General features: G+C 46.4%; 1 protein-coding gene across 3 annotated transcripts in view; it reads right to left on the bottom strand.

Annotated features, from left to right (window-relative positions):
- Positions 1–23,498, bottom strand: part of CCDC33 (coiled-coil domain containing 33) — a 186,939-nt gene that overhangs the window by 24,422 nt on the left and 139,019 nt on the right. For all 3 annotated transcript variants that reach the window (XM_079991516.1, XM_079991514.1, XM_079991515.1), the window contains one exon: positions 13,713–13,763. In XM_079991516.1, the coding sequence (XP_079847642.1) occupies positions 13,713–13,763 (51 nt within the window). The remainder of the gene's footprint in view (positions 1–13,712; positions 13,764–23,498) is intronic.

The raw sequence follows: 23,498 nt of genomic DNA, 5'->3' as shown, positions 1-23,498 counted from the left end.
GAAATGGTTTGTTCAGCCCCAGCCGCAAGAATCCCAAAGTCAAAGAAAGACTGTGAGAATTCTACTTCCTCCTTCTGCAGCCCCAAATACTCACTGTTGCAGAGAAGGGGCGGTAATACAGTGCCATCTGAGTGCTTTGGATGTGCCTCACGCCATCCCATGGGGGGCAGAAATAAAAAGATCCTCTGGCAGAGATCAGATTAACAAGCCTCTCCACTGGTTGCCAGGCGCCTGTCACTCCAAACAGCAACCTCCAGAGGTACGGCACAACTCCGGAACCGCAAAGCAAACAGGTGTGCTCACCTGTCCTCCCGGGAGAGGCTCCAAAGGGCTTTGCATCACATCTGCCGGCTCCATCTCCAACAGAGACAACTGCTAATGGGACGCAATGCCAGCTGGACCCTAAACTGCATGAAGGCAAGCCACAACTCTCCTGTGGGCAGGGCAGGTGTTTGCACCTGATTGCAGAGGTGACCTGCTGCCCACCTTACTCCGGAAGCTGCTGTTGCTACAACACAGCTCCTTGTAGCAACCAGGGTGTCAAATCTCCTTTGACACACAGGGACACAAATGCAGCACCTGTTGAATGTTGGGGCTTTTTTGGACGGTTGTTAAACATGCAGGTGCCTTGGCAGAAAGCAGAAAGATCTACAGAAAGCAGAAAGGATGCGGGATGTGGGTGTTTTGTTTTTTGTTTTTATAAATATTTATTAGATTTTTCCAAGTTAATACAAAACACAAACAAAAAACAAAAATGCACAAAAAATAACAAAAATACAAAAAAGCAAAACAAATATAATTTTCATTACTTATTCCATTAACTTATTTCCCGGACCTCCTCTCACCTCCCCCTTTTGTATTCCAATTCAAGTTCTTAACTCAGCGAATCCTTATTATAACTTGTTATAACTTATTTTAACTTATTCCTCAACCTTTACATTACAGCTGATAACCACTTAATTTCTGTCCAACATCAATCTAACATTCATTAATTTTGCAATATTTCTGCAAATAGTCCTTAAATTTCTTCCAATCTTCTTCCGCCGACCCTTTTCCCTGGTCTCGGATTCTGCCGGTCATTTCTGCCAGTCCCATGTAGTCGATCATCTTCATCTGCCATTCTTCCAGAGTGGGTAGATCTTGTGTCTTCCAGTATTTTGCAATCAGTATTCTTGCTGCTGTTGTAGCATACATAAAAAAGGTTCTGTCCTTCTTTGGCACCAATTGGCCAACCATGCCCAGGAGAAAGGCCTCTGGTTTCTTCAAGAAGGTATATTTAAATACCTTTTTCATTTCATTATAAATCATTTCCCAGAAAGCCTTAATCTTTGGGCACGTCCACCAAAGGTGAAAGAATGTACCTTCAGTTTCTTTACATTTCCAACATTTATTATCGGGCAAATGATAGATTTTTGCAAGCTTGACTGGTGTCATGTACCACCTATACATCATTTTCATAATATTCTCTCTTAGGGCATTACATGCCGTAAATTTCAAACTGGTGGTCCATAACTGGGATGCAGGATGTGGGTTAAGCCTAGGGCTTGCCGATCAGAAGATTGGCAGATCGAATCCCCGTGACAGGGTGAGCTCCCGTTGCTTGGTCCCTGCTCCTGCCCACCTAGCAGTTTGAAAGCACGAAGTGCAAGTAGATAAATAGGTACTGCTCTGGCGGGAAGGTAAATGGCGTTTCTGTGCACTGCGCTGGTTCGCCAGAAGCGGCTTAGTCATGCTGGCCACATGACCCGGAATCTGTACGCTGGCTCCCTCGGCCAATAAAGCGAGATGAGCACCACATCCCCAGAGTCGATCACGACTGGACCTAATGGTCAGGGGTCCCTTTACCTTTACCTTTACCTTTAAAGGAGCAGGTACCCTGGCAGAAAGCAGAAAGGACTACAAAAGTTGGATTACAACACCTGGAGGGCCCTGGGTCATCTGCACCAGGTGAAAGGATTGAGACGGACTGCAGGAAGGATGCACACACATATGAACACTTGCAAATCAGTAGCCCCTGGTCCCCTGTCCAACGGACGGGGACATTTGCTGCGATGCTCTTTCTGGGAAGCAGGGGTGCCAATGGAGGTCACTTCTACACCATAAATTGAAAAGTGCACATCCAATGAAGCTGAATGTTGGGAGATTTGGGACAGATAAAAGGAAGGACTTCTTTACGCAGCACATGGTTAATCGATGGAACTCCTTGCCACAGGAGTCAGAGATGGCTACCAACTTGAGTGGCTTTAAAGGAGGATCAGACACATTTGTGAAGGAGGAGAGGGCTGTTGGTGGCTCTGCTCTTCTTCCACAGTGGGAGGCAGCGATGCTTCCAGATACCAATAGCTCGAAAGGGCAGGAGGGGCATCTCCAAGAGTTGCTCTTGGGCTCAAATCCTGCTTGCAGGTTTCCTTTTGGGGCATCTGCTTGGTGTGGGGTGTGAAACACAGAGCAGTCAAGTACAACATCCCTAGAGTGGACATAAAAAGGGGGTGTCTGGACCAGCCAGTCGGAACTTCCTGTTTCCTCCTAGGCTGGGACAGACTTCCTCTACATGTGACCAGAGGTGGGTGTGACCTCACCTATGCAGGTAACAAAATACCTCAGCGGAGGTCGCCCTCTCTCTCTCTTTGACTACATTCGCCGAAGAAGCAACGTCTTAGTCTAAGATGCTTTCTTGGCTTCTAGCCAAGAGAAGACAAAGGAGCTGTCTCCTTATGGGATAGTTTCCAGGTATATTACTTTTGTAACTTAAGTCTGCCTTAAGTGAACAGAATGTGAGTGAGTAAACTCTTTTTATACTTTTATAGAAGACTGTGTTGTGTCTACAGTGGTACCTTGGGTTACAGACTCTTCAGGTTACAGACTCTGCTAGCCCAGAAATAGTGCTTCAGGTTAAGAACTTTGCTTCAGGATGAGAACAGAAACTGTGCTCCAGCGGCGCAGCGGCAGTGGGAGGCCCCATTAGCTAAAGTGGTGCTTCAGGTTAAGAACAGTTTCAGGTTAAGAACGGACCTCCAGAACGAATTAAGTTCTTAACCTGAGATTTCTTTTATGAGGAACTAAAGGGGAAATTACCAGGTAACTTATTTTAGAGGCTTTAGGGAGCCTGAGCAAAGGCATCCGCTGTGGAAGTTTAAAAAGGGGAATGTTGCTCTGCTAAATTGTCGGACTTTTTAACACAAGTTGGAAAGGCTATTATCAGACAATATATCCTCTCCTGAATCCCACACTTGGCTACTGTGAGAACAGGATGCTGGACTGGGTGGGCCATTGGCCTGATCCAGCAGGCTCTTCTTAAGTGCTTCTGGGCAACTTTGAATAGTCATGGCTCTGTGGGATGTAAACACAGGAGCAGTCAATGACAACATTCCTAGAGTGTACATGTTAGAACATGGGGAGGGATGTCTGTCCAGCAAGCAGGTAAACTTCCTGGGGACGGACTTCCTCCACATGTGACCAGAGGTGGGTGTGGCCTCACCTGTGCAGGTAATGATAAAAGCACAGGGCAGGCAGCCATTCTCTCTCTTGCTCTCTTGCCTCTCTCTCTGCCATCTTCCTTCCATGAGGAAACATCTAAGGATGCTCTCTTGGCTCCCAGCCAAGAGAGGAGATAAGGACTATCTTGCTACAAGATAGATTCTAAGTGTATGTAACCTTTTTAAAGCTGTCTGCCTTCTGGGATCACATTGTGAACAGAACGTGAGTAAACTCTTTTATACTTTTATAAAGACTGTGCCGTGTCTTGTATTTTAAGAGGGAACAAAAGGGGAAATTACCAGAGTAATTATTATAGAGGTTCTAGCGAACCTGTGCAAGCGTTACCGTTGCAAACTTAAAAGGGAATGTCATAAACTCTGCTGATATTTTGGGAACTTGTTAGCACAAGTTGGATAAGGATATAATTAGTCAATATATCCTCTCCTGCACCCCAGAACATTCCCACAGGCTCCCCCCCAAAGCATCCTGGGAGCTGTATTTAGTCCAGGGTGCTGAGAGTTGATGGGAGACTCCCTATTCCCTTCACAGAGCTACAATTCCCAGACTTCCCTGGTAAGAAGAAGGATTGACAGTTAAACCACTTCGGTGGTACAGCAGGGCTTTGAATGTATGGTGGGGGCTGTGTCCCCTGACTGGCCTCGTCTCCATGGGAAGCAGAGCCCCACTGTGTTTCCCGACCCCTGCCAGCCAGAGCCCAACCTTAACTCTCTCTCTGACTCAGCACCAGGCTCCTCTAGAGATGACAGAGAGAGGTATCAGTCCCGCAGTCCCTGCTGCTTAGATGCTCAGCACCTTTCTCTGCCATGCACTCCGCTTCTCATGTTTCAAAGGCTCAATTAGCTTCTGAGGCTTCTCAGCTTTTAAATGTCTCCCTCGGTGACCTTCCTGGGAACGCCTCACATCTCCTTGGGCATCAGCTTGGTCTGTTTTGCTTCATCCATCCTGGATCTGTCTATGGGGGAGAGATTTGGCACGGTTTGCATCGTCCGCTGTGTCTTCTTTCAGCAGCCAAAATGACCTTGTGCTGGCGATCCGCTGCTTTCATTTCCCCTGTAAAGTTGCATGCGTCTACTTTGGGAAGGAACGTTGGGAGCTGCCTTTCACCAAATCAGGACATTTGTCCGTCTAGCTCAGTATTGGCCACACAGTCGGGCAGCGCAGCAAAGGCTCTCTGGGGTTTCAGTCTTGCAGGCGTCTCTCTCAGCCCAACCTGGAGATGCCATTACAGTGGTACCTCAGGTTACATACGCTTCAGGTTACATACACTTCAGGTTACAGCCTCCGCTAATCCATAAATATTACCTTGGGTTAAGAACTTTGCTTCAGGATGAGAACAGAAATTGCAGTGGGAGACCCCATTAGCTAAAGTGGTGCTTCAGGTTAAGAACAGTTTCAGGTTAAGAACAGACCTCCTGAACAAATAAAGTACTTAACCCGAGGTACCACTGTAGTGGAGATGGAACATGTGCAGCACATGCTCTGTCACTGAGCTATGGTGGCTATTCCTTGGGGAAGCGACAGCCTTCAAGGCATGTTTTATTTTATTTTTATTTGTGGCATTTCTATCCAAGACGCTCAAGACGTGCATGCTTCTCCCCACTTCCTCACTGAGTCCCCACAAGAACCCTGTGAGGTTAGCTAGGCTGAGAGGCATTGGCTTGCCCAAAGACACAACCAGTGGGCTTTCTGGCTGTGATGGATAGCTGAGCCAGACCTGCGTCTGGTGATGCAGCCCCTCAGAAACCTCTCTCTGATTGGCTACCTAGACAGCCAGCCAGAGGGGGGTGGAGCCACTGGTGGAGGAAGAGGAGTGCGGGGGGAGTGCACTGCCCCCGGCAGCGTGATCCCAGCAGGGTGCCATCGTGGCTCCCCTGCCTGCGTTTGGGCGTCCTGCCCCCGCAGGTAGCACTCCCCACCCCCAGGGCGTGCGCCATGCCCCCAGGACGCACACCCCGCTCCTGCGGGTGGTGTGCCCCACCCCAGGATGTGTACCAGCCCCACCCCTGCCTGCTCTCCGCCCCCCCAGTGCTGGAGCATGAAGCTCCGCCACTGGGTGCAGCCAGCACTTTCCTGCCACACGCTTTAGACCAGGGGTCAGCAACCTTTTTCAGCCGTGGGCTGGTCCACTGTCCCTCAGAACATGTGGTGGGCCGGACTGTATTTTTTTTGGGGGGGGGGATGAACGAATTCCTATACCCCACATATAACCCAGAGATGCATTTTAAATAAAAGCACACATTCTCCTCATGCAAAAACACCACGCAGGTCCCACAAATAACCCAGAGATGCATTTTAAATAAAAGCACACATTCTGCTTGTTGTGGGGTTTGTGATTTCAGCTCTCTTGACATAATATGCTGGAGACAGTTCTCTAGTAACACTTCTTTATTAAAGCAACAAGACTAAGACCTGAGGAGGGGAGAGCTACATTTATAGGGACAGGGAACTAGCTAGAAAGGATACATTTTGGAGGGAACAATATCAGGCAATCACAGTCCTGCCTTTTGGAGGAAACCAATAAGACAGCGGATCCAAATACAGCAGCTTAAATGAACCAATAGTAGCTGTACCCTCTGGAACCAAAAGGTAGTTACTTTACCCTAATGCAAATACAGACAATAATAATACAGATATAAAATCCTTTGACTCAATACACAACACCCCTTCCCCCCTAGTGAGCACAGCAGACGTAATCTCTCAGGTACTGTGGGGTCCTACAACTTCTACTTGATCTCCTGACAACAGGTGTTGCTGGTTCTGGATTGGGTGTCACCTGTGGTATGGGGGCTGCTATAGGGGTTTCGTCAGGAACAGATGGAGTCCCAGACATCTCAGGGTCCCCTACCTGTACCTCGTCATCCTGAGGACTAGCAGACCCTGGTTCATTTGCTGAAGCCCCTGGTGATTGCACCTCTGGGCCATTTTCACTCTGGTCTTGCAGCTCTGCGTCGTTAGCCAGGGATGAATTATCAGACTCCTCCCTGCTGAGCGCTCGGCGCCTCAGCTGATCTATATGTCTCTTCCAAACTTGCCCGTTTTCCAAGGTCACATAATAGGACACAGGTCCACTAGTCCGGGTGACCACACCAGCCACCCACCGCGAACCTCGTGAATAGTTCCTCACCCAGACCAGATCTTCAGGGGCGAAATACCTTGTTGTGTCAGTCTCAGCCTGGGGGTTTGCTCTTGAATTACGGTTTGGCATTTTATCCGGGTGGACATAATCCAGCACCGTTACCAATCTTCTACCCAAGAGCAGCTCAGCTGGCGACTTGCCCGTCGCAGTACACGGTGTCGCATGCTGCAAAAATAACATTCGCGCGATGCGAGCTGACCAGTTACCCTCCATTAAGCGCGCAATGGATTCTTTGGCTGTTCTTACCATGCGCTCCGCCTGCCCATTGGAGGATGGGTGAAAGGGCGCGGATGTGACCCCTCTTATGAAGTTATCAGCCAAGAATGCCCTGAATTCTTGGGATACAAAAGCTGCCCCATTATCTGATACAATGGTCTCAGGTAACCCGTGGGTTGCAAACAGCTGCCTCAACACCTTGATTACGGCAGCTGATGCCATGCTAGGGACCATCGCCACTTCTAACCATTTGGAATATGCATCGACGATAATCAAAAAGACCTTCCCCTGGAATGGCCCAGCAAAATCTAAGTGCAGCCGGCTCCAGGGAGCTCTGGACTGCTCCCACCAGTGAACTGGTGCTCTGGCCACTTCTGGCCGCACCTCTTGGCATGCCTTGCATGTTTGTACCCATTGTTCTATGTTCTGGTCCATTCCAGGCCACCACACATAACATCGGGCTAGCGACTTCATCCTGACCATTCCCGGGTGTCCCATGTGAAGCGTCTCAAGAACCCTGTTTCTCAGTGGTGCTGGGATGATCACCCTATCTCCCCACAGGAGACAACCCTTATGCATGGATAACTCGTGCTGCCTTGTCGCATGAGGCCTGAATTTGTCTTCATGCGGACCACCTGGCCACCCCCTCCCCACCCAAGTGAGCACACGGGAGAGAACAGCATCTTTCCTCGTTTTCTCAGCAATATCAGTAGCCATTACAGGAGCCCCCGGAAGTGTTTCCAGCATCATTATGTGCTCCGCTGGAGCAGGATCCTCATTGCTCCCGCCAGGAAGGGACAATCGACTCAGCGCATCAGCGTGGCACAACCGTTTCCCCGGCACATAGGTCAAGGTGTACTGGAACCCGTTCAGGAATATAGACCAACGCAACATTCTGGGGGAGAGAATTTGTGGCATTTGTTCGGGTTGAACAACCCCAACAGTGGTTTGTGGTCCGTTTCAATGGAGAAATGACGACCGTACACATAATCATGGAACTTTTTGATTCCTGCCACAATTGCAAGCGCCTCTTTGTCAATTTGAGCATAGTTGCGCTCCGTGGGCGACAACGTACGGGAATAGAAAGAGATGGGCATTTCCGACCCATCCGGTTCCCTATGACTCAGCACCGCCCCCAGGCCGTATTGAGAGGCATCACATGCCAGGACCAGCAGCTTTGAATCATCATAATGAGCAAGGACGCTCTTGCTACTCAGCATTCCTCGCAAGGAGTCAAAAGCTTTCTGCTGCTCCTGCCCCCATCGCCACACATTCTTTTTCTGCAACAGTCTATGTAATGGTTCAGCTACCAAAGCTTTCTGGGGTAAGGACGAATGATAAAAGTTAATAAGTCCCAGGAATGACTGCAACTCCGTCTTGTTCTGTGGTCGTGGTGCCTCGATGATGGCCTTAACCTTAGCATCTGTGGGGTGGATGCCTGATGCATCAATTTTAAACCCCAAGAATTCCACAGTTGGCACCCCAAAACTGCATTTTTCCTTTTTTAGTTGCAACCTCACCTCCTTGAACTTGAGCAACACGGCACGGACACGCGCAACCAGTTCCTGTGGGTCTTTTCCAGCAATCAAAACGTCATCAAAAAATGGCAAGACCCCCGGCAGACCTCTTAACAGGCGTTCCATGAGCCCTTGAAAAATCCCTGGGGCCACACAAACTCCAAATTGTAATCTGTTAACTCTGAATGCCCCTTTATGTGTGACAATAGTCTGTGCTTCCGCTGATTGTGGGGTTACTGGCAGCTGTTGGTAAGCTTGCGCCAGGTCAATTTTGGCGAACACCTTGCCTCCAGCCAGTTTAGCCAACAGATGTGATACGACTGGAATGCGGTATGAGTTTCCCCTGAGTGCCTTATTGATAGTACATTTGTAATCAGCACAGATCCTGACTTCCCCATTTGCTTTAAGGGGCGTGACGATTGGAGTCTCCCACTTAGCGGAGTCCACGGGTGAGAGAACTCCCTGCTTGACCAATTTATCCAGCTCTGCTTCGATCTTGGGTTGCAGTGCAAATGGCACTCGCCTTGGTTTGAGTCGGATTGGGGCCACCCCAGGGTCCAATTCGAAGTCAACTGGGGGCCCTTTATAACAACCCAGTTTTCCATTAAAGAGACCAGCAAATTCTTTGCATAATGCCTCGCTCATCTCAGGGCAGGTTTGGATTGAATTAAGCCCTGATATACTCAGTCCCAGGGTGGGGAACCAGTCAGTGCCCAGGAGACTGGGGCGACAGCCCTTTGCAATCACCAGTTTGAGTACCGCCTGTTTGTCCCGGAACTGTACTCTCACGGCGCACATTCCCATGACATGGATGCGGCCTGCTGAGTATGACTGCAAAGTTGCCGGGAAGGGCTCCAGAGGGGGCAACTTACCCCTGGGAAAGAATGTCCTCGCAGTCTGGTCCGACACGATAGTGAATCCAGATCCAGAGTCCACCTCCATGTCACACAGCTGACCCTCAATCTTCACCTTGACGTGTGCCTTGCCTTGCGCTGGAAACTGCACGACCCTCCCGTTGATCTCCGTTACGTAGTGGCAGTCCTTTAGAACATGGTTTGCTGTGGGCGATCTGCGATGCTCCAGTCTAGGTGCTCCTGTCGCTCCCAACGCCGCCGATCTACAGACCCTGGCGATGTGACCTGTCTTTCCGCACGTCCGGCACATAGCATCCCGGAAACGACAACTCTTCCGCTCATGGTTTCCGCCACAACCAGGGCACCTGCCTCGGTGATCTTTGTGCACTGTGCAGGCCTGACGCACTGACTCGACCCCACGGACTGGGCTCTGGCTCGGAGTAGCCTCTAGCTCGTCCATGGCATGCGCAACTTCTATCTGTGGCTTAGGGGCCCTGCGACTGGCATCAAGCTCCTCTCTTTCATAATTCTCCGTGGCGGTGGCCTCCTTCAAGGCTGAAGCAAGGGTAACCTCTTCTTTGGCCACGATGCGTCTTCTGGCTTTCTTGCTGCTCAGACCACCGATAAACCGATCCAGGAGAGTCTCTTCCAGATCTTGGAAGTCGCAGTGCTGAGCGAGCTTCCGCAGTTCAGCTAGAAATGCAGATACAGACTCCCCAGCACGCTGCTGCCTCTTATGAAACTCCATCCGCCGGGCCATCTTGGTCTCAGTAGGCGCTAAATGGCTTGTTAGGCAGGCAAGAATATCTTTGAGAGATGTCTCACTTAGCTTCGCTGGGGCAAGCAATGCCTTGGCCAGCTTGAAGATCTCAGGCCCGCAGTAGCTCAGGAATGTGGCCCTTCTTTTGCTGGCATCGGTGATCCCTTGAGCCACTGTGAAGAACTCGAAGTGTTCGACGTAGTATTCCCACGTGTGGGGCTCTAATGGCTGGAAGGGCTCCAATACCCTTGGACTCTCCATTGTCCTGTGGGCAGGATCGTCTTCTCAGCTGGCCAGTGAGTCTTGTTCTTAGCTACAATCCGGACTCTGAGGCAGGGCTGCATTTAACCGCTCCTCAGCATTCCGGATCCCATCCTCGTCGCCAGTTGTTGTGACGTGGGGTTTGTGATTTCAGCTCTCTTGACATAATATGCTGGAGACAGTTCTCTAGTAACACTTCTTTATTAAAGCAACAAGACTGAGACCTGAGGAGGGGAGAGCTACATTTATAGGGACAGGGAACTAGCTAGAAAGGATACATTTTGGAGGGAACAATATCAGGCAATCACAGTCCTGCCTTTTGGAGGAAACCAATAAGACAGAGGATCCAAATACAGCAGCTTAAATGAACCAATAGTAGCTGTACCCTCTGGAACCAAAAGGCAGTTACTTTACCCTAATGCAAATACAGACAATAATAATACAGATATAAAATCCTTTGACTCAATACACAACACTGCTCATGCAAAAACACCAGGCAGGCCCCACAAATAACCCAGAGATGCATTTTAAATAAAAGCACACATTCTCATCATGTAAAAACACCAGGCAGGCCCCACAAATAACCGAGAGATGCATTTTAAATAAAAGCACACATTCTACTCATGTAAAAACACCACGCAGGTCCCACAAATAACCCAGAGATGCATCTTAAATAAAAGCACACATTCTACTCATGTAAAAGCGCCAGGCAGGCCCCACAAATAACCCAGAGATGCATCTTAAATAAAAGGACACATTCTAGTCATGTAAAAACACACTGATTCTTGGACCGTCTGTGGGCTGGATTGAGAAGGCGATTGGGCCGCATCCGACCCCCGGGCCTTAAATTGCCTACCCCTGCTTTAGACCCAACCAGTTATATTTCCTCTGCTATCTATTTCATTTATTTATTGCATTTATATCCCACCTTTCCCTCCACGGAGCTCAAGGTGGCATACATGGTTTTCCCACCTCCTCATTGAACCCCCACACAATCCTGTGAAGTAGGACAGGCTGAAGGGCAAGAGTGACCGGCCCCCGAGGTTGCAGCCAGTGGAGCGGGGACTTGAACCCTGGTCTCTCTCAGCTCATAGTCCGTCACTCTGTCCATGACACCACCCCTGGCTCTCTGCTAGATTTATTTTATTTTTTTTCAATAATATTTATTCAAGTTTTAAAAGGTTACAAACAAGATCACAATATATAAAAACAAAACATATCCAAAATAAAAATAAAAATAGAAAAATAGAAAAAGCAAAAACAGCTAAAAAAGAAAAAAAAGATACAATCCAAAAGACAAAAAACAGCAACAAAAGAACAAATTAAACCTTAATATAACTCCCTTTCCTAACTTATCTCCTTGACCTCCTCACACCTCCCCTCTTTGTATTCTAATTCATATAGATATTTCAGCAAATCCTTCACCTTATTTTTATCCTTATATCTTATCTTATTATACTGTAGTTTTCCATTCTTTCTTTCACCAATTAACCATCCACTTTTACTTTATTTAATCTTATTTCTCATTAAAACTTATATATCTAAACTTATCCTTGAAACGTTTCCCCTAGGGACTGAAAATATTCCATTCCACGATTTTCCCATCTCTTATTAAAAAAAACGAGAAAAAAAAACAGATTATAATATATACATTTTAAATTCCCAAAAACAAATTATAATATATACATTTTAAATTCCCAATTTTCTTTCACCAACTCCCCTCCCCGGTTTCGGCCCCTGGCAATGGTTCCATCAATCTCGGAAAGCCATCAACCCGGAGATCTTAAGTCCGAGGCTCTTAAATCTCTTTCATGTCCCCTCTGCCAGTCTTTTTGGTAGTCTTTGGTGTTCAAGAACAGATCTCGGGGAAGCTCTAACCCATCGGTAGTCATATTCCTTCTTAGCAGGTATGCCAGACTTCCGTAGTTAAAAGTAGGGCCTATAGGATATTCCAGATCTTGTTTCACACTCCTTTCAAATCCAAGGGCCCCAAAAGCTCCAGCCTCCACCTGGCTCAGGTTTATATCCCGGCTCTCTGCTAGATTTAATAGGTCAAGTGGGACCAATTAAGGTCAAGGGGGCACACTGCTGGGTGTAGATTTGCAAGCCGCTTGCCCGGACCCTCAGAGACAGGGCACAGAGGAGAGAGACAGAGGCAGAGATATACTTTGCTGCTCCTCAACTCTGTCATCCTGTCAGCTGGGGACCTGCTCCTTCACCCTGTTTGCGCATTGTAAGATTTCACAGAAATGTGCTTTAGTCTCACAAAGTACGGGAAGAGTACTTCACGCAGACAAAAGGCCAGTGGTGGTGCTGTGGTTAGTGTGTCAGACTAGGCCCTGGGAGACCAGAGTTCGAATCCCCGCCCTCTCAGCCATTGAGCTCTTTGGGTGTGATATTGGGGGCCAGTCACTTGCTCTCATCCTAACCTACCTAGCGGGTCTACTGTGAGGGTACAATTAGGAGGAGAACCATGTATGGCACCCCGAGTTCCTTGGGGGAAAAAATGAGACATAAATGTAATATATAAATAATTAAGCCTGCAACTTACATATTCAGTTTTACATGCTTGGCAAAATAATTTTTTTAAGGGTGGGGCAGAATGGGGTCATGCAACTGGGGGAAAAGACTTTGGCAATCCCACCTGTCATTGAACCCAATGTGTTTTAACTATACAGCTGCAATTTTGGCTTTAGGTATGATCCCTGGAACGTAACCCCTGGGAGTGTTGTGGGCTTACTGTAATAAGTCAGGAAATATTGACAAGCCAAAGTTATTATAATTTTTCAGAGAAGTAACTCCAAAAACACTCGCAAAAAAGAAGCAGCAAATCTGTATCTTTGTTAAGGATATGCTTCATCTCAGCCAAACAGACAAGTGGGGATGTGGCTATAGATGCTTAATGCTTAAAACCCTAACAAATTAGCATCATTAGTAATCAGTGACAAAGCAAGAGAGTGGCTTCCTCTTTGAGCCTTGGAGCAGGGACCTGTCCGTCTATACTTCCATTGCTGGAATTGGCACTGCTACAGGGGCCACACAATACCCTTTCTGCAGCGCCTGTACTTTGGAACTCCCTGCCAATTGATATCAAGCAGGTTACCTTTGCTGTGGTCTTTTTGGTGCTTGCTTAAAAACAGATGTATAGAATGGGGAGGTAACTTTAATCTGTTTTGTATTTTAACTTTTGTATGTTGTAACGCACAATTTTATTGATTTTCTTGTTTTGTCTTTTTGTAAGCTGCTTTGCTTTTATTTATTTATTTATTTACAACCAAGCTGTTTATAAATCTTATGAAATAATAAAATAAAACATATTGATGGTGCTGTGAAAACAGAGAGCAGCACTGATACCCTGAGAGGTGGCCTGGCCAAACAGTACTGTAGACAGTCAAGGGGACACATCCCTCAAAACAAACCATGCTTTTGATCATGAAATCAGACAACACGGTGGCTTGAGCCACACTCACCTCTTTTAGGTCAATCAAGGAGCTCTTGTGCTCAGGAGCAATGAAGGAATTCTGGAAAACACAATATAGTTTCCCCTATTATTTTCCTCCAAGGACAATCCTCACAGAAGAAAATGGTTATAAAATCAAATCCACTGAATGTGGTGTGGATATGAAGAAGGCAGGTCGGGGGCATCTGGGTTCTGAACAGATATTGTTCATGGTTCTCCAAGAACGCCCTGCACCACAAAGATGTCAAGAGCTAATTGTGCAGGTTTAGAGACACTCGTTTTTATTTAATGAGATTTGCAAATGCAGTAAACAAAAGCAAGCAAACAAAACATCAAGTTAAAAAAATAAGAATAAAAACAGTCAAAAGAGCAATACAAAATAGCAGAATAAAAATCATAATGATCATAGGTAAAGGGACCCCTGACCGTTAGGCCCAGTTGCGAATGACTTTGGGGTTGCGGAGCTCATCTCGCTTTATTGGCCAAGGGAGCCGGCATACAGCTTCCGGGTCATGTGGCCAGCAGCAGCTTCTGGCGAACCAGAGCAGCGCACGGAAATGCTGTTTACCTTCCCACCGGAGCGGTACCTATTTATCTACTTGCACTTTGATGTGCTTTCAGACTGCTAGGTTGGCAGGAGCTGGGACTGAGCAACAGGAGCTCACCCCGTCGCAGGGATTCAAACCGCCGACCTTCTGATCGGCAAGTCCTAGGCTCAGTGGTTTAGACCACAGTGCCACCCTCATAGAAAGCTTTAAAAAAAGAATGAGTAGCATAAAATATATTCCATGGTGGGGTACAAGGTTCATATTTATACGTAGTCTAATTTTGCAGCTGCCCCTTACTTAACTAACATCACTAACGAAGCTTATAGATGGGCTTTCTCCAGAGCCCGCTTTGAGACAATGCCCTCAGCAGTGCTGTACGGCAAATTTACGCGGGTACCAATGCATGCGCGTCTCTGCCCCTATATGTCTAATAGGGTAGAATCTGTCACTCACATCCTTCTATTTTGCAAATTCTATAGTGAAGAATGAGTTCAACTTATTTTGCCGCTTTTATCAAAATTTATACCCCTTCAACATCATTTGGAATCCTCCCCCGAAATTCTACGAAAATACCTTCTGGAAGATTCCTCAAGCTCAATATCATATGAGGTGGCCAAATTTTGCACTTTAGCAATCAGGAAGCGTAAATCTCTTTTGTTGAATGGCACACTGCGAAGTTCCCTTGTGTAATATTTTTTTTTCTCTTGATGCTGTTGTTGATTTCCTTTTGTTTGATCTTGTGGTGTTCTGTGTCGCTGGCTTTTGCCGCAATAAAACTTGACTTGACTTGGATATTTATACGTAACTTATGAAATAATCACAAATGTTGCCAAATAAACTCATTTAGTAGGAATGTGCCAACTATAAGAGAGTTTGGCCATATCAATCACAAATCGCCCCAAGCAGAAGCTGGAGGGGCCCACCTCATCCCTGGCAACACATAGTTTATAAGTCAGTTTTTTTGGAAATGGAAATAAGCAGGATTTCCTAAAACCCTCAATCCAGAGAGTAACAGGATGCGTCCTTCCTCCAGAGATCCCTAGATGAGTGGCAACCAGCAAATATAGAATGATTTGTTGAGGAGTAACAGCAACAGCAGTCATGAAATTAAAAGACGCCTGCTTCTTGGGAGAAAAGCAAAGACAAACCTAGACAGCATCTTAAAAAGCAGAGACATCACCTTGCCAACAAAGGTCCGTAGAGTTAACACTATGGTTTTCCCAGTAGTGTTGTATGGAAGTGAGAGCTGGACCATAAAGAAGGCTGATCACCGAAGAATTGATGCTTTTGAATTATGGTGCTGGAGGAGACTCTTGAGAGTCCCATGGACTGCAAGAAGATCAAACCTCTCCATTCTGAAGGAAATCAGCCCTGAGTGCTCATTGGAGGGACAGATCGTGAAGCTGAGGCTTCAATACTTTGGCCACCTCATGAGAAGAGAAGACTCCCTGGAAAAGACCCTGATGTTGGGAAAGATTGAGGCCACAAGGAGAAGGGAACGACAGAGGACAAGATGGTTGGACACTGTTCTCGAAGCTACCAGCATGAGTTTGACCCAAATGCGGGAGGCAGTGGAAGACAGGAGTGCCTGGCGGGCTCTGGTCCATGGGGTCACGAAGAGTCGGACACGACTAAACAACAAGAAGGCCAGCTTCAGCTCCATTCAAGATGGATGAGAGACACAATTTAGCATCTAAGGTGACCTATTTGCCAATAATAATGTCAATCTCCATGGCAGAGAACTTTTGCTTCCAGAACTTCTGAATATTCTTATATCCCCACCACATATGTGGATAAGTTCATTGCACACTCATTTTTTTTAAAAAATAAACGTATGACTTTTATCCAAAGCAGCACTAAGTCACTCATTCTGTTAGTGCAATGGGTTCCTTTCCTCCCCACCCCTCCTGCAGGCCCCCTAAATCTGTTCTGGGGTTTCCCTGCAACCTGCCTGAGCAAACAGGGGAAGGCACAGAGTTCACATGGTGGGGGGGGGGTGTAGGAAAGGGGGAAATGTTCCATTGCACAAGCATAAATCATTGCGCTAGCAGAAGGAGTGCATTGGACAGCACCCAATATTCCTATGCAGCTTTTCCTGGGAGGCTTACAGCAGTAAAATTTTGAATTTGAATGTTAAAATAGAACAACCCAGAAGAATAAAGCCCATTCACAATAAACTCCTGCCTTAAATCAGCAAATGGAGACAAACAGTACGCAAGGTTCTGCAACCTGAATCACAACCCCTGTAGGGTTTAGATGTGTGACACCTGTGTGACATATACAGGGCAACCATTTGACCTTTGCCTTCCACCTTCATGAGTCATTACAAGCTAGATACTTACGCCTCAGCGGAGGTCTCCTTGGGAGGCAAGTGGTTCAACAGGTGTTTAACACCAAAGAGTTAGGGCCCACAGCGGCTCCCACCTGATTTGGGAACTGCTGAGATACATCCCACACAGGATCGTATTTCCCTTCCTATAGGAGAAGCGAACGTTGGTACTTACTATGATAGGTTCCTTCTCTGTAGGGAGAAATATGAACCGGCCCTCCCAGGTACAGTCATACCTCAGGTTACAGATGCCTCAGCTTGCGTTTTTTCGGGTTACGGACCGCTGAAACCTGGAAGTACAGGAACAGGTTACTTCCGGGTTTCGGCGGTTGCGCATGAGCAGAAGCCCTAAATCGCGCTTTGTACATGCGCAGAAGCGCCGAATCACAGCCCGCGGGTGAGCAGATGCGCTGCTGCGGGTTGCGAATGCTGCGGGTTGCAAACATGCACCCCGCACGGATCACGTTCGCAACCTGAGCGTCCACTGTACTGCTGTGTACATGGGAGAGGTCATCAAACACAGAGCATGGAGGGTTGCCCAGGGGGCCAGACGTACCTCCCCACAATGTTCAGGGGCCTCCTATCTCCCCATCCCTCTTGCTCTTTAGCACATACTGGTGGCGGCAACGGCGTCCCCCTTCTCCTCTTCACCCGTCCTATCTACACGGCAAGCTTGGGATGGGAGTCCAGGCAACAGAGAGGCATGTCCCACTGGGACTGCTGAATTTCCTGCTCCGAGCTATTTGGTTTCCTTCTTTTTTAGTCTGTTAGCCAGTGTGGTGTAGTGGTTAAGAGCGGTAGTCTTGTAATCTGGGGAACCGGGTTCGTGTCTCCGCTCCTCCACATGCAGCTGCTGGGTCACCTTGGGCCAGTCACACTTCTCTGAAGTCTCTCAGCCCCACTCACCTCACAGAGTGTTTGTTGTGGGCGAGGAAGGGAAAGGAGAATGTTAGCCGCTTTGAGACTCCTTAAAGGGAGTGAAAGGCGGGATATCAAATCCAAAACTCTTCTTCTCTTCTTATTCCTGACTGTACAGTTACCTGCTTAAGCACAAATTGAACTGGAGATAAAGGGGTTGTCCCTGCCCCAGGTATACTCTAAAACCCCCCACAAACAAACCGACAAACCAGTTACTTCCTGCCAGTGGTGAGATGGGCAGTGACAACAAACACAGGATCATACTTCTCCCTACAGAGAAGGAACTTATCACGGTAAGTACCAACGTTCGCCTCTCCCCAGTACACATGCAAAATCTTGGGTTGTATCCAATGTGCCACTAAGTTAAAGTCATTGCAGTTGTCTCTTCCTCCTTCACTGGCCTTTCATCCTGCACTCCCTCTTCCACAGCAGGCTCCCAGGGACCTGGTGGAGAAATCACTCAGAAGCAGATCCTCAGCTCCAGCCAGTTCACTTTTCTCCATGGCATCGTCTTCCCCCTTGCCTTCAGCTACTGAATCTCTTCAGCCATCCCTTCTATCTGGTTCCCTTACAGCTGGGCTCTTGGATCACTTTAGGCCCCATGTATCATCTCATCCTGGGATATGGGTGGCGCTGTGGGTTAAACCAGAGAGCCTAAGGCTTGCTGATCAGAAGGTCGGCGGTTCGAATCCCCACGACGGGGTGAGCTCCTGCCAACCTAGCAGTTCGAAAGCACATCAAAGTGCTAGTAGATAAATAGGTACCACTCTGGCAGGAAGGTAAACAGCATTTCTTTGCACTGCTCTGGTTCGCCAGAAGTGGCTTAGTCATGCTGGCCACATGACCTGGAAGCTTTTCGCCAGCTCCCTCGGCCAATAAAGCGAGATGAGCGCCGCAACCCCAGAGTCGTCCGCAACTGGACCTAATGGTCAGGGGTCCCTTTACCTTTACCTAGCATCTCATCAGACAGGTCTCTGACTTTTTTCTCCAAGGAGGCTTCTCCCACACTCTGCTTGCAGCTGCTCCATTTTATCGAACCACTATCTCTGTCTGCTGTTGATCCAGTTTGTCAAGCAGTTGATCCGACTGGCCTTGCTGCTCCATTTGTTCCCGGCTTTGCTGCTGGAGCATCAATCTGAACTGCTCTAGAGGTATACCTGTTCCTCCCTTCACCTTGACTCAGGTACACAGGACTTCCTCCGGGAAAAATGAATCCCACTTTTGACACCAGTGTTGCATGCCACCACAATCTATGAGTGAAGTGAGATTCCTGGTGTTCCAGGCGTTTACCCAGAGTTCAGTTTCCTTGGAATGAGGGACAGTGGAGACTGCTACGTCTTTAGGATATATGGTTTATTAACACATATATACAGCCTGAGTCTATGATAGAGGGGCCCCCAGTATTAACCCCGCAAGAAGGTCTTGCTTCTCCCAAAGCCACAGCCTTGGATTCAAGCAGAAATCAAACATGCATCTCCCACTCAGGCTTCTGCCTGCTTCTAGCTCTCTTTCACACACCTCTGGGCCTTTTCCTTCTCACCAACAGCCAGGTGAGGGAAGGGTGATGATGAGAAATTCCTTATTAATGACTACAAGAAAGTTAAAAGCTTCGCATTTCCTGTCAGCCTGAGGTTTATTTAGATTCTAAATATATATATTCCCACAGCTTCCTTTCCCTTTAGTAATTTTGTATGCCTTTCATATGCTAGCAAAGAGAAATTTCCCTGTATGATCTCCCTCTTTTCCTCTCTCTCATTCACCATATATATATATTTGTTCAGTGTTTTCTCCTGCACACTTATTTATCTATTTTACAAATTGCTTGGGGAGTCTTTGATGCCTGTGATGAGCTTCAGATGTTGGAATCTATTAATCTTCCATGTCTGCAAAGAAACTGTTTTGCATGATCTCATGGGCCCAGCTGCAAACCTTCCAACCCCCACCAAAAAACACCAGGGACTACCTGGTGCATTTCAAGGGGTAAATGCAGACAAAGGGATTCAGGGGCAGGTTTGCCCCTTTAACATGCCCAAATTTTGGATGGCACGCCTACCTAATATATGGAAAAGTGAAAATTCATAAAAATTTTACCAACCATATAATAAGAAAGTCACTCTTTGCTGTATGGGAAAAATATAAAGACCTGATGGAGCCTAAAGTCCTGTGGTGGACTTCTCCAGTAGAAGCCATAGCAGTAAAACGGAAAAATACTCAGGAAAGCTGGCCAACATATAAAATACTTCTAAAAAATGAAGATAACCAAAAAAATTTTTTTAAAAATTGAGGAAATAACAGAACACATTTCAGACTGGTTCCAATACTATCAGTTATTTGAAAAATTTAAATCTGACAAACAAAAGGGGTTCTCAGTAGATATTTCCCGATTCGAATCTGATCTTGTAAATTCTAAAAGAAAAACTCTTTCCAAAACTTACCGACTCCTCCTTGACTGGACAGTCAAGGAGGAGGAGGTAACAGTGGCAATGGTGAGGTGGTCCCAGGATTTTGGCCATTCAATAACCATGGCCCAATGGGAAAATTTATGGAAGATCAATTGGAAATTCACAAACTGTTACACAATTAGAGAGAACTTTCAAAAAATGCAACATCGATGGTATCTAACACCATGGAAACTTTCAAAAATGTATAAAAATGTGTCAAGTAATTGTTGGAGATGCGGAGACTCAGGAACATTCTACCATATGTGGTGGACATGTAGGAAAATACAGGTATTCTGGGAGAGTATACATGCAGAACTGCAAAAAATGCTAAAGATCTCTTTCAATAAAAAACCAGAGGCCTACCTCCTGGGAATAACAGATTTGGATATTCCACAAAAGAGGAAGGGTATCTTTTTATATGCGATGGCAGCAGCAAGAGTTTTGATCGCAGCAAAATGGAAGAGTAATGAAATCCCATCTATACAAGATTGGATCCAAAAGCTCACAGAATATGCCGAATTAGATGGTTTATCAGAAAAAATAAAGAATAAATCAAAACAGGAATTTGTTTCTAAATGGGAGGTTTTCAAAGAATATCTGAAAAATAAATATAGTAGTTTAAATTCTGTTGCAGCATTCGAGGAACTTCAGTAATAGTTGCTAGGTAGATAGAAGAAATTAGATTTATTGAGAATAAGTTTAATTATGAAAAAAATGTGTATTGGCAATAAGTAATATGAATTTGAAATATGGAATAGACGGGAAGTTGGGTCTTTAGTGTTAAGACCAATAGATGTTTTATTGTTTGCCAATAAAATTATGTGTCTATGGTTATTTTTGTAATTTGTGTGCAATTTGGTATTTGTGTTTTTTTTGTGGGGTTTTTTCTTGTTGTATAAATAAATATTATTTGGAGGGGGGGGGAAATAATATGCCCAAATTTTCTATTCCAGACAGGGCGAAAAGGAGGCACCTGTGTGTGGGAAGAGCCTTGGAAGAAAAAGCATAGAACCATAGAATTGTAGAGTTGGAAGGGATCCAAGGGCCATCTAGTCTAACCCCCCCGAGATGCAAGAATCTCAACTGAAGCATCCCTGACAGATAACCATCCAGGCAAGAGAGTCTACCACCTTCTGAGGAAGTCAGTCCTACTGTTGAATGGCTCTCACCTTCAGAAAGTTTTTCCTGTAAACAACAGATGAGAATCTCCTTTGTTGTAACTTAAATCCATTGGTTTGGGTCCTCCCCTCTGGAGCAGCAGAAACCAAGCTTTCTCCATCTTCCATGTGACAGCCCTTTAGATGTGACAGCTGTCAACTCTCATAACTTCCCCTGGTTTTTTAAGAAGCTCAGCTACTGGCTGCATTTCTTCACAGGCCCTCAACAAACGGGTTTTATGGAGGCTTGAGCCAGGAACCAGGCTCAGGACGGCTTATATAACATGTAAAGGTAAAGGTAAAGGTACCCCTGCCCGTACGGGCCAGTCTTGACAGACTCTGGGGTTGTGCGCCCATCTCACTTAAGAGGCCAGGGGCCAGCGCTGTCCGGAGACACTTCCGGGTCACGTGGCCAGCGTGACAAAGCTGCTCTGGCCAGAGCCAGAGCCAGAGCCAGAGCCGCACACGGAAACGCCGTTTACCTTCCCGCTAGTAAGCGGTCCCTATTTATCTACTTGCACCCGGAGGTGCTTTCGAACTGCTAGGTTGGCAGGCGCTGGGACCGAGCAGCGGGAGCGCACCCCGCCGCAGGGATTCGAACCGCCGACCTTTCGATCGGTAAGCCCTAGGCGCTGAGGCTTTTACCCACAGCGCCACCTGCGTCCCTATATAACATGTACAAATTACATAATTACAAACATAACAAAAGCAGTCATAAACAATATACAAAACATAAAAAGTACAGAATGAAATCGAACAATTTCCACATAAATAATAATAAAAGCAAAATACAAAAATAATAATATCAATAATAAAATAGTATCAATGATTATTTACACAAGCAGGGCTCAAATACAAAAGTTCGGTTGTGTCTAGACTAAACTTGTGAAGAATACAGAGATCATAAAGATTTGATTGATTATGAAAGAATCTAAGGAAGGGAAATGATTGAAGAACAGATGTAAATGTGAGTAAGACAACTAAGAGACGTGTGGTGAATGCGGTGGAAGTCTTTTATAATATTTTAACTAAGATTTGCAAGAATTTGGTAATATTCCAGGTTATGAAAAGTATTTTCTTTTGTCTTTTCTTTTGTCTTTTTTCTTTATATCTTTTATTTTTCCTTTTCTTTCTTTTTATTTTTATTAGTTTTCATTTTGGAAAATATGTATATAAGTGTGTTTACAGTGTTATGTATTGTTCTTTGTTTTTCTTTGTTTAATTTCTATTTTTTGAAAAAAATAATAAAAATTAAAACAAAAACAAAAAACAGCAAAAATGGACCCCCCCCACCGGCCCCAATCATGCACTGAACATGCTATTTGTACAGGGACCTGTGTGCAGATTCTGAGACTGTTCTTAACCTGAAGCACCACTTTAGCTAATGGGGCCTCCCGCTGCTGCTGCGCTGCCGGAGCACAATTTTTGTTCTCATCCTGAAGCAAAGTTCTTAACCCGAGGTACTATTTCTGGGTTAGCAGAGTCTGTAACCTGAAGCGTCTGTAACCCAAGGTACCACTGTAAAGTGTTGTGTGTTGTAAAGTGCTTTATACAAATGTGACACTAGATGGCAATGGTGAGCTATGGCAAATTCAATATATTTTTCAATATATATTTTTTTTTTTAAAAAAAATGCAATCACAACGTTTTTTATACGTGCCTAGATTCCACCCTGTTCTCTCAGTGGTCAACCAGATGCACATTACGGGAATCCTGCAAGAAGGCTGGAGCACACGAGCCATCTCCCTTCCTGTGGTTCCTAGCAACTGGAATAGTTTGTTTGCTTCACGTTGGCCCTGGAATTAGGGTGAAAGAAAGGGCAGGCTGGCCCTCATTCCAAAGCAATTATGGTCTATGTCTCCCTGGAGAAGAGCAAAGATTCCACCCTGTAACCTCAGTAACTAGAGGTCACGGAGACACAAGATTTACAGATGCTGCTCAAGGCCTTCCTGTGTAAATGATGATGAATCTACCAGGCTGTGCTCAGGCATTGCTGTTATCTGCAGCACTGCACTCATGGCTTGCAGGAGGGCTATTGCTGCTTGCCTTGCTGATGCTCTTGGCGTTCTACAAAAGCCGTTCTCTGTTGCCTCCTGTCCACAGAATCCCTGTCCCGGTTTCTCCAAGGCTGGGAACGTCATCAGAAACACCTTTAAAAGCAAAGAGCATCGGACCCAGGAGTGCAAAGCTGTGCTTTTCTCTACTGGTAGCATGTGCTGCTTAAAGGTAAAGGTAAAGGGACCCCTGACCATTTGGTCCAGTCGCGGACGACTCTGGGGTTGCGGTGCTCATCTCGCTTTACTGGCCGAGGGAGCCAGTGTACAGCTTCCGAGTCATGACTAAGCCGCTTCTGGCGAACCAGAGCAGCGCATGGAAACGCCGTTTACCTTCCGGCCGGAGTGG

This window comes from Podarcis cretensis (assembly GCF_951804945.1).
Source record: "Podarcis cretensis genome assembly, chromosome: 9".
Classification (NCBI taxonomy): domain Eukaryota; kingdom Metazoa; phylum Chordata; class Lepidosauria; order Squamata; family Lacertidae; genus Podarcis; species Podarcis cretensis.
Note: the sequence above shows the minus strand (reverse complement) of the source record. Positions and strands in the feature narration are given on the sequence as shown.